Genomic DNA, 12,978 nt, shown 5'->3' with positions numbered 1-12,978 from the left:
GACAAATGTGATTATCTCCACTTTAAAGACCAGAAAACTAATGCTTAGTGGCTTGCATCACAAGGCTTTATATTTATGAAATTTCATAAATGTGAACTTCTGTTGTGATTAGAACTATTATCCCATTTTACAGACCAGAAATTAAGTCTCAATAGTTTAAGTGACTTGATCAATGCTACAAGACCATAAATCACCTAGGCTGGATTTGAATTTCGGTATATTTGATTTTTCATCCCAATCTTTTCCCAATATTCCTGCACTTTTCAAAATGTGTTTCACTGGAGCTTTATTTTCAATGTTTCATAAATGTGGGCTTACTTTTTATGAATCTTGATTTCATAAAATTGGACAGTGCCATGGGCTAAATAATATCCCCCTCCAAAATTTATAGGTTGGAGTCTTCACCCCAGTACCTCAGAATGTGACTGTATTTTGAGATTGGGTCTTTAAAAAGGCAATTAAGGGCTTCCCTGGTGGCTCAGTGGTAGAGAGTCTGCCTGCCGATGCAGAGGACACGGGTTCGTGCCCCGGTCCGGGAAGATCCCGCATGCCGCGGAGCGGCTGGGCCCGTGAGCCATGGCCGCTGGGTCTGCGCGTCCGGAGCCTGTGCTCCACAGCGGGAGAGGCCACAACAGTGAGAGGCCCACATACCGCAAAAAAAAAAAAAAAAAAAAAAAAAAAAAAGGCAATTAAGGTAAAATGAGGTGATGAGGTAATGGATTAGGGTGGGCCCTCATCCAGTTTGACTGACTGATTTCCTTATAAGAAGAGGAACTTAGGACACAGTCACACACAGAGGAAAGACCATGTGAAGGCACAGGTGGGGAAGACGGCCATCTACAAGCTAAGGAAAGAGCCTGAGAAGAAATCAACCCTGCTGACCCTCTGAACTCAGACTTCTAGCCTCCCGAACTTTGTGAGAAAATAAATGTCTGTTGTTTAAGCCACCTAGTCTCTGGTTTTTGTTATAGTGGCCTAGGAAATTAATACACACAGTAAGTTTCCTCTACTAAAACAAAAGTGGGAAGCCACCATCCTAGGTAGTTAGTCACGCATGCTGTATGACCAGTCTGATTACTTTCCTAAACTCACGAATCCTGAGGTCACATGACCTCCTGGGATAAAAGCCAGCTTCCTCTTGCTGTTACTCCAGCCTCTGGTCTGCAGACATTTTCTTCTTCTTCTTCTAACTTCCCCTCCAGTGACAGAGGAGATAAATATTAGAGAAACAAAAGTCCAGAACGCTAAGGTTGCCACTCTCACTTCCTCTCCTCCCTTAACCCAGCACTGCTTTGAATACAGTCAGTGCTCTGGGGCACCGAGCAGGGAAGAGAAGAGAGCACAGTGCCTCGGAGGCTGCCTTGACCGCCAGACACAGAGGGTCATGTTTCCAGAAGGCCACTTTTGGTCACAGAAAATGCCAGGATGATGCCTCGCACCCGCCTGGCTGCAGCTCTGATCCCAGCCATGGCCTTCCTCTTCTGCCTGAGGTCGGAGAGCTGGGACCCTTGTGTACAGGTATGTGGTTGGAGTCAGCTCGGCTTCCTGGAGCTTTGCCTTGCTTCTGAAAACCTGCTCTCTGCTCAGTTTCCCATGACGGGGCCCCAGTTAGTTTCATTTGCAAACAGACATCAAATTACCTTAAAAACTTAAGAAACCACAGGGACCAAATGATTCACGGCTATAGGACATTCACAAGCAGCCCATAGGGTCATGTCCCATTTAGGAGTTAAAGTGCTCCTAGGGACTTCAGGTCAGATAGACCTGCTTAAAATCACTCTTCTTTCACTTTTGGGCTTTGTGACCTTGCAGAAGTTATTAAACCTCTCTGAGACTAGTTTTCACATTGATAAAAGAATTACAGGCTTTAATAGAAAGTTGTAAGAAGCCTGTTTCCTGTCATTGCTTAACGCTGGTGGTTTGTACACTCTGTTTCAAGCTGTTGCTTTGCCCCTTTCAATCTCAGGAAGAAGATTTTTTTGGTCTCTTAATAGAAAGAACTTTCTAAGTGGACTTCAGACTTCTGAAACTAGTCATAGTTCTGGCCACAAAATGAAAAGAAAAGGAGTTGGGAAAGAAAAGGAGAGACAGAGATACAGAGAAAGACAGAGAAAGAGCGATGAAGAGAGAAGAAAAAGAGACAGGGAAAGATGCAAAATGTCAGCTAAGGCAATGCTTTCTTTCTTTTTTTTGTAAATAAATTTATTTATTTTATTGTTTTATTTTATTTATTGTTTCTGGCTGCATTGGGTCTTCGTTGCTGTGCGCGGGTTTTTCTCTGGTTGCGGCGAGTGGGGGTTACTCTTTGTTGTGGTGCGCGTGCTTCTCATTGCAGTGGCTTCTCTTGTTGCGGAGCACGGGCTCTAGGCGTGCAGGCTTCAGTGGTTGTGGCTCGTGGCCTCTAGAGCACAGGCTCAGTAGTTGTGGCGCATGGGCTTAGTTGCTCCGTGGCATGCAGGATCTTCCCGGCCCAGGGATCGAACCCGTGTCCCCTGCACTGAAAGGCGGTTTCTCAACCACTGCACCACCAGGGAAGCCCAATGCTTTCTTTCTTTGTGAAACACCAACCAGCTGGTTTGTAATCTCATTCATGAAGGATTTCCTTTGTTTTTCCCCTGCATGGACTTCACAATTGCTTTGGAAAGCCCACAGCAGAACCAAACAGCCAGAAGAATGCCCTGGGATTTAGGGTGTGGCAGAAATTCAAGAAAAGCATAACCAGCAGTCCTGACATTGAGGACATGGGGGAAATTGTGTACTTTAATACGTAACAAAGACAGGTTTGTTATTTCCATGTCCTCTGTTCCCCCCATTCCCTGCTCATTGTCCTCCTCCTTGTGTCTCTTTTGCTGTTCAGTTAGTGGGTATAGATCCTCCAATCATGGTCACCCCAGGATAAAATTACAGCCACTCCTGGCTCCTCCCATCTCCCATGCCCCAAATGCTCTCAGTTTCTGAAACTTGTCCAACCCTGCCCATCACCTCAGTGCCACCCTAGGGCAGATCCTCAGTTCCCCTGGCCTTGATTCTTGGGCAGTGACTCATCTCCTGACCCCTTAGCCCCCTTCCTTTAATCTAATCTGCTCATTTTCATCTGCTGTTTATTTGTCATTTTTGTTGTTTTTCCTGAGGTTCAGATCTAACAAATTACTGTCCTTAAAAACTTTTAATAACTTTCCATTGCTATTAGGACCTTTTCCTAACATGGGGCCTTTGCACTGGCTAGTTCCTCTAGCTAGAATGCTTTCCCCCTAGATCACTGCTGCTCAATGGGTCACATGATATTATTTAAATTTAAATGATACATTTAATAAACTAAATTTAACTAAATTTTTATTTAACCAAATTAACTTAATTTTAACTAACTGAATTTAAAACTATGTTTTAAACTATGTTCTAGTAGTTCAAAAAATAAAAACAAACAGGTGAATTTAACTTTAATAATATTTTTATTTAAGACAGTATATTCAAAATATTATTTCAAAATGTAATATGTACTAGACTATTAACAAGATAGTTTACATTATTTCTTTGGTACTAAGTCCTTGAGATTTGTACATATTTTATATTTATCATATTTAAACTATCCACATTTCTCATACTCAACAGCCGTGTGTGGTTAGTGGCTACCATATTGGACAGTGCAGCCCTAGATATTTTCATAGCTTAATCCCTCACTTCATTCAAATTTCTGCTTAAGTGTCACCTCCTCTGGGAAGTCTTCCTTGATTGCCTCATATAGAGCTCCCCACTCCCTATATTTGACCCTAATCTCCTATGCTGCTTTATTTTTTTATATCACATCATTGAGTATACATATATATACAAAATACGTATAGTGTTGTGAATATATATATATATATATATATATATATATATATATATATATATATATATATATATATATATAGTTCACTGTTTGTCTTTCTGTTGAAATGGAATCTGTCAGAGGGCAAGATCATTGCTGGTTTTATTTATCACTTTATCCCAGTGCCTAGCACATGTAGTTGTTCAATTTATATGTGTTAAGTGATTAAAAGTATTGCCACAGGACAAAGTATGAGGCCCTCCTGATCTGGCTCTGGCTTCCCCTCTGGCTTAGGTTTCACCACTCCTGCCACACACCAGCTAATCTGAGCTAGTTTTCTACCCCTGTGTACTCACTCTTCCCTCATTCTTCCTCTTTCCATATCCAAATCTCAACTTACCCTTCCAGACCCACCTGGAAATATTCTCTTTCTTGGAAGCCTTCTACAATCTACAATCCCTGGATCCAGGATTGATCTCTATCTTTTCTGAACCAAAGGGAATACTTGCCAAGCCTGGTTTAAGACCCTTTTCAGGAATGAGTTGTGCTCCTATCATAACTCTTACTCTAGACTGTGAGCTCACTGAAGTATGGAGCCTTATCACATTGGTCTTTGTGCTGCCCACAGCACTTAGCAGAAAATGCCTTCAACTGGGATTTGAATAAACTTCCATGTAATCAGTTATCAATTCATTTGTTCAACAAATATTTATTGAGCATTAACCATTTTCCGGGCATCATTCTGAGTGCTGGAGACAGAGAGCTAGAGTCTCAAGGCTTACGATCTAGTGAGGGAAACAAACAGTACGTATGGAACAATCACATAGAAGGCATAATGTTAGATAGTGATGCCTCCTGTGAAGAAGGATAAAAGAGGGTAAGGGATGATGCCTGGCACCATCCTCTATTAGACGGTATGGGCTGTGAGGATTCTGTGAGGAATACCATTTCAGGAGACAAGTGAATAAAGCAAAGAGCTGCACTATGGCCTGTGAGACGTTACCCATGTTACTTCATCTCACTGAATTCTTCTTCTTAAAAAGGTTTATTTGAAGATTAAATTCAAACATGTAACATATAAGAAACAAGCCTGCATATAGTGGGGAATTAATAATAGCCAATAATAATACATGCTAACATTTATTGATCATTTACACTGTAATAGGCTTTGAGATAATCTCTTTAATACCTTATCTCATTAATTCTTTTAAAAGATTCTACTGGTTTTAAACTGAAAACCAAAATTAGCTGGCTTAAGCAAGGAATTTTGTTGAAGAATCAGAGAATTAGGAAATTAAATGGGAGTTTAGAGAACAAGGCTTACAAAGAATTTGGGAAAGTATGATAGACATCAGCAGAGGAACCAAGACAGCATCAAGGCTTGACCTTATTCACTAGGTTCCACCACTGGAGTCTATGCACTTCAAAGATTTGTCCCCATTTCTATCTCATCTGCTCAAAGGTCACTGATCTAAGGGAAAGAATACAATTGGCAAAACTTGGGCTATGACTAAGGAAGGTCTGGACACCTGACTCCCAGTCTCCCTAAGCTTGTATACAACAAGAGGTGTATTTAGAAAAACAACAACAATGGGACTTCCCTGGTGGCACAGTGGTTGAGAATCTGCCTGCCAATGCAGGGGACAGGGGTTAGATCCCTGGCTCGGGAAGATCCCACATGCCATGGAGCAACTAAGCCTGCGAGCCACAACTACTGAGCCTGCGTGTCACAACTACTGAAGCCTGTGCACCTAGAGCCTGTTCTCTGCAACAAGAGAAGCCACCGCAGTGAGAAGCCCACGCACTACAACGAAGATCCAACACAGTCCTAAATAAATAAATAAACAAACAAATAAATAATTTAAAAAAAAGAACAACAACAACAAAATCCCTTGCTGCAAATCACAGGGAAGAGATAGGGTGAAACCCAGAGCTTTTGGGCTCTAGAGCTTCAGCTCTTCACCACTTGGCTCCATTGCTTCTCGCTAAATGCTGCCATTGTGATAGTAGAGGTTAAACATTGGGTAGGTGCTTTTCCCTTCCTAATCTAGAGTAAGACATTTTATAAGAATGAAGTGAGTGGATAAATGAATGGATGGGTGGATGGATGAAAGACGGCTGACTGGCCCCTGTGCTTGTCCCAGTGGCATCCCAGGCTCTGGCCTAGGAGAGGAGAGTTGCTGGGAGGTCTGGTAAGATGCATGCAGCAAGACACTGCATCTAATATCTGATAATTTCAGGTGGTTCCTAACATTAGTTACCAATGCATGGAGCTGAATCTCTACAAAATCCCTGACAACATCCCCACATCGACCAAGATACTGGACCTGAGCTTTAACCACCTGAGTCATTTAAACAGCCATAGCTTCTCCAACTTCCCAGAACTGCAGATATTGGATTTATCCAGGTAATGTATGAGTTTTACCATTGTACATGGAGAAATGTTCATTGTTTTATCATTTCATTCTTAAGTCAGAAACCCTGATTAATGAAGTCTCATTTTCATTCACCTATTTATTCATTCAACAGACATCTTACTTGCTATATAACTTTGGGCAAGCCACCTCCCTTCTCCAGGTCTCAGCTTTCTTATTTGTGAAATGAGCAGTTGGATGAGACCCTCTCTAAGGACAATTCTATCTTTGATTTTCTTTTAAGTTAGGGGAGTACATTGACTCAAACTCTTTCATCAGCAGATATTTATTGACTACTTGCTATATGTTGTTCACTCTGCTGGGAAACGAGAGTATGTTGATATATAACATACAACCCTAGCTGTTAAGGAGGGCATATTCACTTGAAAGAATTGATATGTTTAAATCCTGAGCATGGTGCTCAGCATAGTAGACATTCAACACGTGCTACGTGGTTCTGATTTTGGATTTTGAACCTGAGATAATAAGGATAGTAATATATAAGAGTAGGTGATAAGTTATTTGCAAACTAGAGGCAAGACATTGTGTTGTACAGAAAAGGGGCCTTCTATGCAGTGAATAATCAATATAGAGTTCATGAACTGAGTGGGATTCAAATAATGTCTAGAATATTGGAAGTGGGGTAGAGGATAAGGAATTAGAATTGGTTACAAGTAACCCAAAGAGAAAGATAACAAGATCAAAGGAAAACATCTGCTGTGAGAAAGAACAGTGACTACTGTTTTATTTTTCTGATACAGGGAAGTATATATATCATTCATTAGAACAGGTGAAGTTATTATCATCATTTTGGGGGGAATTGAATCCTAAAATCATTTTCATCATCAGGGACCTTATTTAGAAATGTAATAGATAATGGAATATAATCTCTATAAGGGTTTGTGAAAAATGGAGAAACATTTTATGTATGACATTTTATTATAGAAACTCTTAATAAAGGATAAGAGGATAGTAGATATTTCTGCAGAAGAGTGATCATCTTATGTTTTATACTCTAACTTGGATATTGATAGATTACAACAAAGGGGGGATCAAGCATTTTGAAGGCAGCGACATAGAGCCTTATGGAGGTCAGAAGACTTGAGCTGGGTCCTCCTCCAACATATACTGCCATGTGGCCTGAGGCATGTCACTTTGTGTGACTTGAGTCTCAGTTTTCATATCTGTGAAACATAAATGGTGAACCTTACCCCATAGGGTTAACTGTGATACTAAATGTTAACAAGCTGTATATATTAAAAACCTTGTAAAGTAGACTTTATAAGCATAAAATACTATTATAGCATTCCATTAGTTTATAAATTTCAGTTTTCTGAATAAGAATTTTGTCAAGAAATATACTGAATTGAGGTAGACAGACCAACGCTTTTTTTTAAACAAAAGTTTCTCATCAATGTCCCTTATTAATTCACTTTCGACGCACCACATACCCAAGGAACTACCCGCAGAGGCTTTAAATATGTGCTTGGAGAGAGGCTAGCTCCCCCTCCTGGTTAGCCAGGAGGAGATTCTGGATTAGGGCAAGGACAGATTACAATGCAATAGATACTCTTGACTTTTCATGTTGCTTCACAGTGTTCTTCATATACAGTAACTCCACTTATCTTCTAAGGACGCTTTGTGATAGACCAGGCAGCCTTTTTTTCCTATGGAAATCTATTGATACATTTTTGTTTCTTTTTGTAGATGAGGAAATGTGAGGCTTGGAGAGTTTAAGGGATTCATATACATGCACATGCCTTGTTGACAGCAGACCAGAGATTCATGTTCACATCTCCTGCTTCCAAGTTAAATATTCTCTTCATCTTAATACTCTGATTAATATTAAGTGATAAGCCCTATATGGAGAACTTCTCATGAACATTAAGGATATCTGTGACATTTTGGTGTAATTTTTTATACCTTTGAAATTGACATTCACTAGTCGTGTATCATGCCTAACAACTAACAACTATCTGCCTCATTTGTACCAATCAGATATATAATCACAATTATGTGTGTCAGGAAATGGCTAAAGTTGATCCAAGGTTCAGTCTTCACGTGCCCCAATCATTGATCTTTGACTGATTTCCCTCTGTTGGATGGGCTGCCTCTGCTTAGCATGTGTGCCTAGTGTGATAAAAAGAGATTGTCATGGGGGTCAGTATGATAGTACCAAATTTGTGGGGTTTCTTCTTTGCTTCATCTGCCTTGCTTGATATTTTTGCCTATGCATCATAATATGGCATGTCATATCTGTGTGAAGACCTAGATGACTGTGTTCATATTTCATTTTGTTTTTTTTATCCAGCAGAAATATTATGTAATCTGTATCTCTTTTCCTTGTAGATGTGAAATTCAGATGATTGAAGATGATGCATATCAGGGCCTAAACCACCTCTCCACCTTGATATTGACAGGAAACCCTATACAGAGTTTAGCCCTGGGAGCCTTTTCTGGGCTATCAAGTTTACAGAAGCTGGTAGCTGTGGAGGCAAACCTAGCATCTCTAGAGGACTTCCCCATTGGGCATCTCAAAACCTTGAAGGAGCTTAATGTGGCTCACAATCTTATCCATTCCTTCAAGTTTCCTGAATATTTTTCTAACCTGTCCAACCTGGAGCACTTGGATCTTTCAAATAACAAAATCCAAAATATTTATCACGAAGACTTGAAGGTTCTACATCAAATGCCCCTACTCAACCTCTCTTTAGATTTGTCCCTGAACCCTTTAGACTTTATTGAACCAGGCACCTTTAAAGAAATTAAGCTCAATGAACTGACTTTGCGAAGTAATTTTAATAGTACACATGTAATGAAAATTTGTATTCAAGGTCTGGCTGGTTTAAAAATCAATCGGTTGGTTTTGGGAGAATTTAAAAATGAAAGGATCTTGGAAAGTTTTGACAGATCTGTCCTGGAGGGACTGTGCAATTTGACCTTTGAACAGTTTCGGATAGCATACTTCAGTGAATTCCCAAGGGATGATACAGGCTTATTTAATTGTTTGGTAAATGTTTCTGTGATTTCTCTGTTGAGTCTGGTTTTAGACAGTCTAGAAGCCCCTCCTAAAGATTGCAGATGGCAACACTTAGAATTGATTAACTGTAAGTTTAAACAATTTCCCACATTGAAGCTCAATTCTCTCAAAAAGTTTGTTTTCATAGACAACAAAGGTATGAGCACTTTTACTGAATTTGAGCTACCAAACCTTCAGTTTCTAGATCTCAAAAGAAATCACTTGAGTTTCAAGGGTTGCTGTTCTTGCACTAATTTTGGGACAACCAAACTGAAGCATTTAGATCTGAGCTTCAATGATGTCATTACTATGAATTCAAACTTCTTGGGCTTAGAGCAACTAGAACATCTGGATTTTCAGCATTCCAATCTGAAACAGGCCAATGATTTTTCAGTATTCCTATCACTCAGAAATCTCCGTTACCTTGATATTTCTTATACCAACACCCGAGTTGTCTTCCATGGCATCTTTGTTGGCTTGGTCAGCCTCCAAACCTTGAAAATGGCAGGCAATTCTTTTCAGAACAACTTGCTTCCTGATATCTTCACAGAACTGACTAACTTAATCATCCTGGATCTCTCTAAGTGTCAACTGGAACAGGTATCCCAGATGGCATTTCACTCCCTCCTTAGACTTCAGGTGCTAAATATGAGTCACAACAAACTCCTGTCATTGGATACACTTCCTTATAAACCACTCCACTCCCTCCAGATTCTGGATTGCAGTTTTAACCGTATCATGGAGTCCAAGGAGCAAGAACTACAGCATTTGCCAAGGAGCCTTGCTTTGTTAAATCTTACTCAGAATGACTTTGCTTGTGTTTGTGAACACCAGAGTTTCCTGCAGTGGGTCAAGGACCAGAGGCAGCTCTTGGTGGAAGCTGAGCAAATGATGTGTACACAACCTTTAGATATGCAGGGCATGCCCGTGCTTAGTTTCAGGAATGCCACTTGTCAGATGAACAAGATGATCATTAGTGTGTCGGTTCTCACCATCCTCTTGGTATCTGTGGCAGGAGTCCTGGTCTATAAGTTCTATTTCCACCTAATGCTTCTTGCTGGCTGCAAAAAGTATGGTGGAGGTGAAAGCACCTATGATGCTTTTGTAATCTACTCAAGCCAGGACGAAGACTGGGTGAGGAATGAATTGGTAAAGAACTTGGAGGAGGGGGTGCCCCCCTTTCAGCTCTGCCTTCACTACAGAGACTTTATTCCTGGGGTAGCCATTGCCGCCAACATCATCCAGGAAGGTTTCCACAAAAGCCGAAAGGTTATTGTTGTGGTGTCCCAGCACTTCATCCAGAGCCGATGGTGTATCTTTGAGTATGAGATTGCCCAGACCTGGCAGTTTCTTAGTAGCCGTGCTGGTATCATCTTCATAGTCCTGCAGAAGTTGGAGAAGTCCCTGCTGCGGCAGCAGGTAGAGCTGTATCGCCTTCTAAACAGGAATACCTACCTGGAGTGGGAGGACAGTGTCCTGGGGCAGCACATCTTCTGGAGACGACTCAGAAAAGCCTTGCTGGATGGTAAACCATGGAGGCCAGAAGGAACAGCAGATGCAGACAGCAGACAGCAGGAAGCAATGGCCTCCACTTGAGGAAGAAAATCTCCTGATGTGCTCCTTGCCCAGCTGGACACAGTGATTGTTCAGTTAACAAGTATTAAATGCTGCAACGTACCAAGCATTGTGCTAAAGGCTGGTGATTTAGTGGTGCACAAGATATACAGGACTGCTAATTTCATGGAGTTTACAATGTAGAGGGCATAAACACTGTACTAAAGTACAGAACTTCCAGGTGGATGTTTCAACCAACTCAGCTAAGGAGACCAGGACAGGGAAAGTCAACTCAACTCTTACCCCGTCAAATTGGATTAGAACTAAGAGATTGGGCCTCAGTGAGATTAGAAAAGGGCAGACTTCTTCTCTTTCGTCTTTTGAGTAGAAACCATCTCATGTTATATGTGTTAGCCATGTTAAAACAAAGCGGTTTTGGTAGTTTCAACTGATCTAGGTCTTGGCTCACTTTTCCCTTTTCTTTTGAATATAATTTAAATTCTGTTTGTGACTCAAAAGGCTCCAGATTCAGATCCACCCCCTACGTTAAGTCAATTCACAAATATCCTGGTTACCCCTTAGCATGTTCTATTTATTAACTACTAGCCCCTGATATTTTTTTGTCTTTACAAATCCAGTTCTCATTTTTCGTGTCTTCTGTATAAACCCATATCATAAATAAGGCTGTTAGAGACATGCTGGAAAGATCCATATTTTTAGCCACTAACTTTTGAGCAAATATGTAAAATATACTCTGTCACTTTGTCACTTGATGCCATTCTGAAGTTATTACCTACCAAGTTATGACTGTCATGAAAGAAGCATTAAAATAATTTGGTTGAAAGTGGCACTTATTGTAATAGAGGGAAACAAGTCCAGCTTCCTGGTCTCATCATGAGCAATTCAGGCTAGAGGCAGGGCAGGAGGCGGGATGACCTCAGGAGGTCAGCTCTTCTTGATGACCCTAGAAACATGTGGGCTGATACAGCTGGGGTGACTGCATGATGGGAGTTGCAGCAAAGGTTTCTTCTGCAGCAAATGAGTATTGTTTGATGGTCCACTGAATCTTTCAGGGGATTTTGAAATGGTTCGAGGTGGGGAACACACATTGCTGTTTCCTGTTGGATGTCACTCCATTATCACATTTAGGAAAGAGTAGATATTTTCATTGAGAAAGTAATGTCCTTGAGGTTACTGTGGGTCATGTTAAGGAAATTCTTTGAAAAGCACATGCAGCCAGCTTTCCCAGAATGGTGCAGGCAAAGAAAGGGCAATGAGGACACTTGGAAAATACAGTTGTCAAAAACTGGAAATATGGCCACATTTAGGAGTGTGTTTGTGACTGAGTGTTCCAGAGTGTATTTTGGTTGGAGCATGGCTGGAGCTGCTGAACATGCCTGGGTGTGTTTATAGGTCTTATGTGCTAGTGAAAGTGGATGTATGTATTTGTGCACACGCCTCTATGTGCTCCTGTTGCTTTTCATGTGATCATGTCTGCATGGAAGAAAGTGTGATTATATTGCAAGGGAAATATTTGCATTTGACACAGATGTCTCCAGATGTTTGAGTTAGGTCCTCACTCTAGTGTTGGTATCTGATTCCTTATATACAAATGTCTGTGTTATATTCTGAGTATGCTTGAAGGCATGCATTTTTGTGTGTGTCCAGGCTATATGTGAGTGTGTTTCTTTTCATATTTAAGTATGCATTCTTCATCTGTGTGTTAGTTCAAGCAAATATACAAGACTCCAAGGAGGAAAATCAAAATAGGACTGGAATATTTCCTGTATCCAAGGCTGTTACTGGCCTTCTTCCTATCAGTCCCCTCTCCCAGCTGGGAATTCTGAAAATTGCAGGTGAGGTGGACAAGAAAGGAAAGAAATGATATGACAGAAACATAAGGGGAAGAAAAAGGAAAGTTAGGCCTAGGACAGGTTCTTTGCAGCCATTTAAATTCTCTGGATTAAACAGAGATGAAGGGTGGAATAGAAAAAAAAAAGAAAAATTAATAATAATGCCTTAAATTTGTGTACTACCCTACAACTTAGAACACATTCACACAATTATAACCACATTTGAATCTCTTATGATCCAGGGGGGTAGCAGATTAAGAAGTCATTTCACCATTTTACTGGTGTAAAATCTGAAGTTCCAGGAAGTAAATTTATTAGTCCACAGAGTAA

General features: G+C 40.6%; 1 protein-coding gene across 1 annotated transcript; it reads left to right on the top strand.

Annotated features, from left to right (window-relative positions):
* Nucleotides 1-1,181: 1,181 nt before the first annotated feature.
* Nucleotides 1,182-11,565, top strand: TLR4 (toll like receptor 4). The gene is made up of 3 exons (XM_081237011.1): nucleotides 1,182-1,518; nucleotides 6,049-6,215; nucleotides 8,572-11,565. Exons 1-3 carry the CDS (start codon nucleotides 1,426-1,428, stop codon nucleotides 10,835-10,837), a joined length of 2,526 nt encoding a protein of 841 aa, XP_081093137.1. The 5' UTR covers nucleotides 1,182-1,425; the 3' UTR covers nucleotides 10,838-11,565.
* Nucleotides 11,566-12,978: the final 1,413 nt, after the last annotated feature.

Source organism: Mesoplodon bidens (assembly GCF_964165515.1).
Source record: "Mesoplodon bidens genome assembly, chromosome: 6".
Lineage (NCBI taxonomy): Eukaryota > Metazoa > Chordata > Mammalia > Artiodactyla > Ziphiidae > Mesoplodon > Mesoplodon bidens.
The sequence above is the reverse complement of the archived record's forward strand: the minus strand, read 5'-3'. Positions and strand labels throughout refer to the sequence as shown.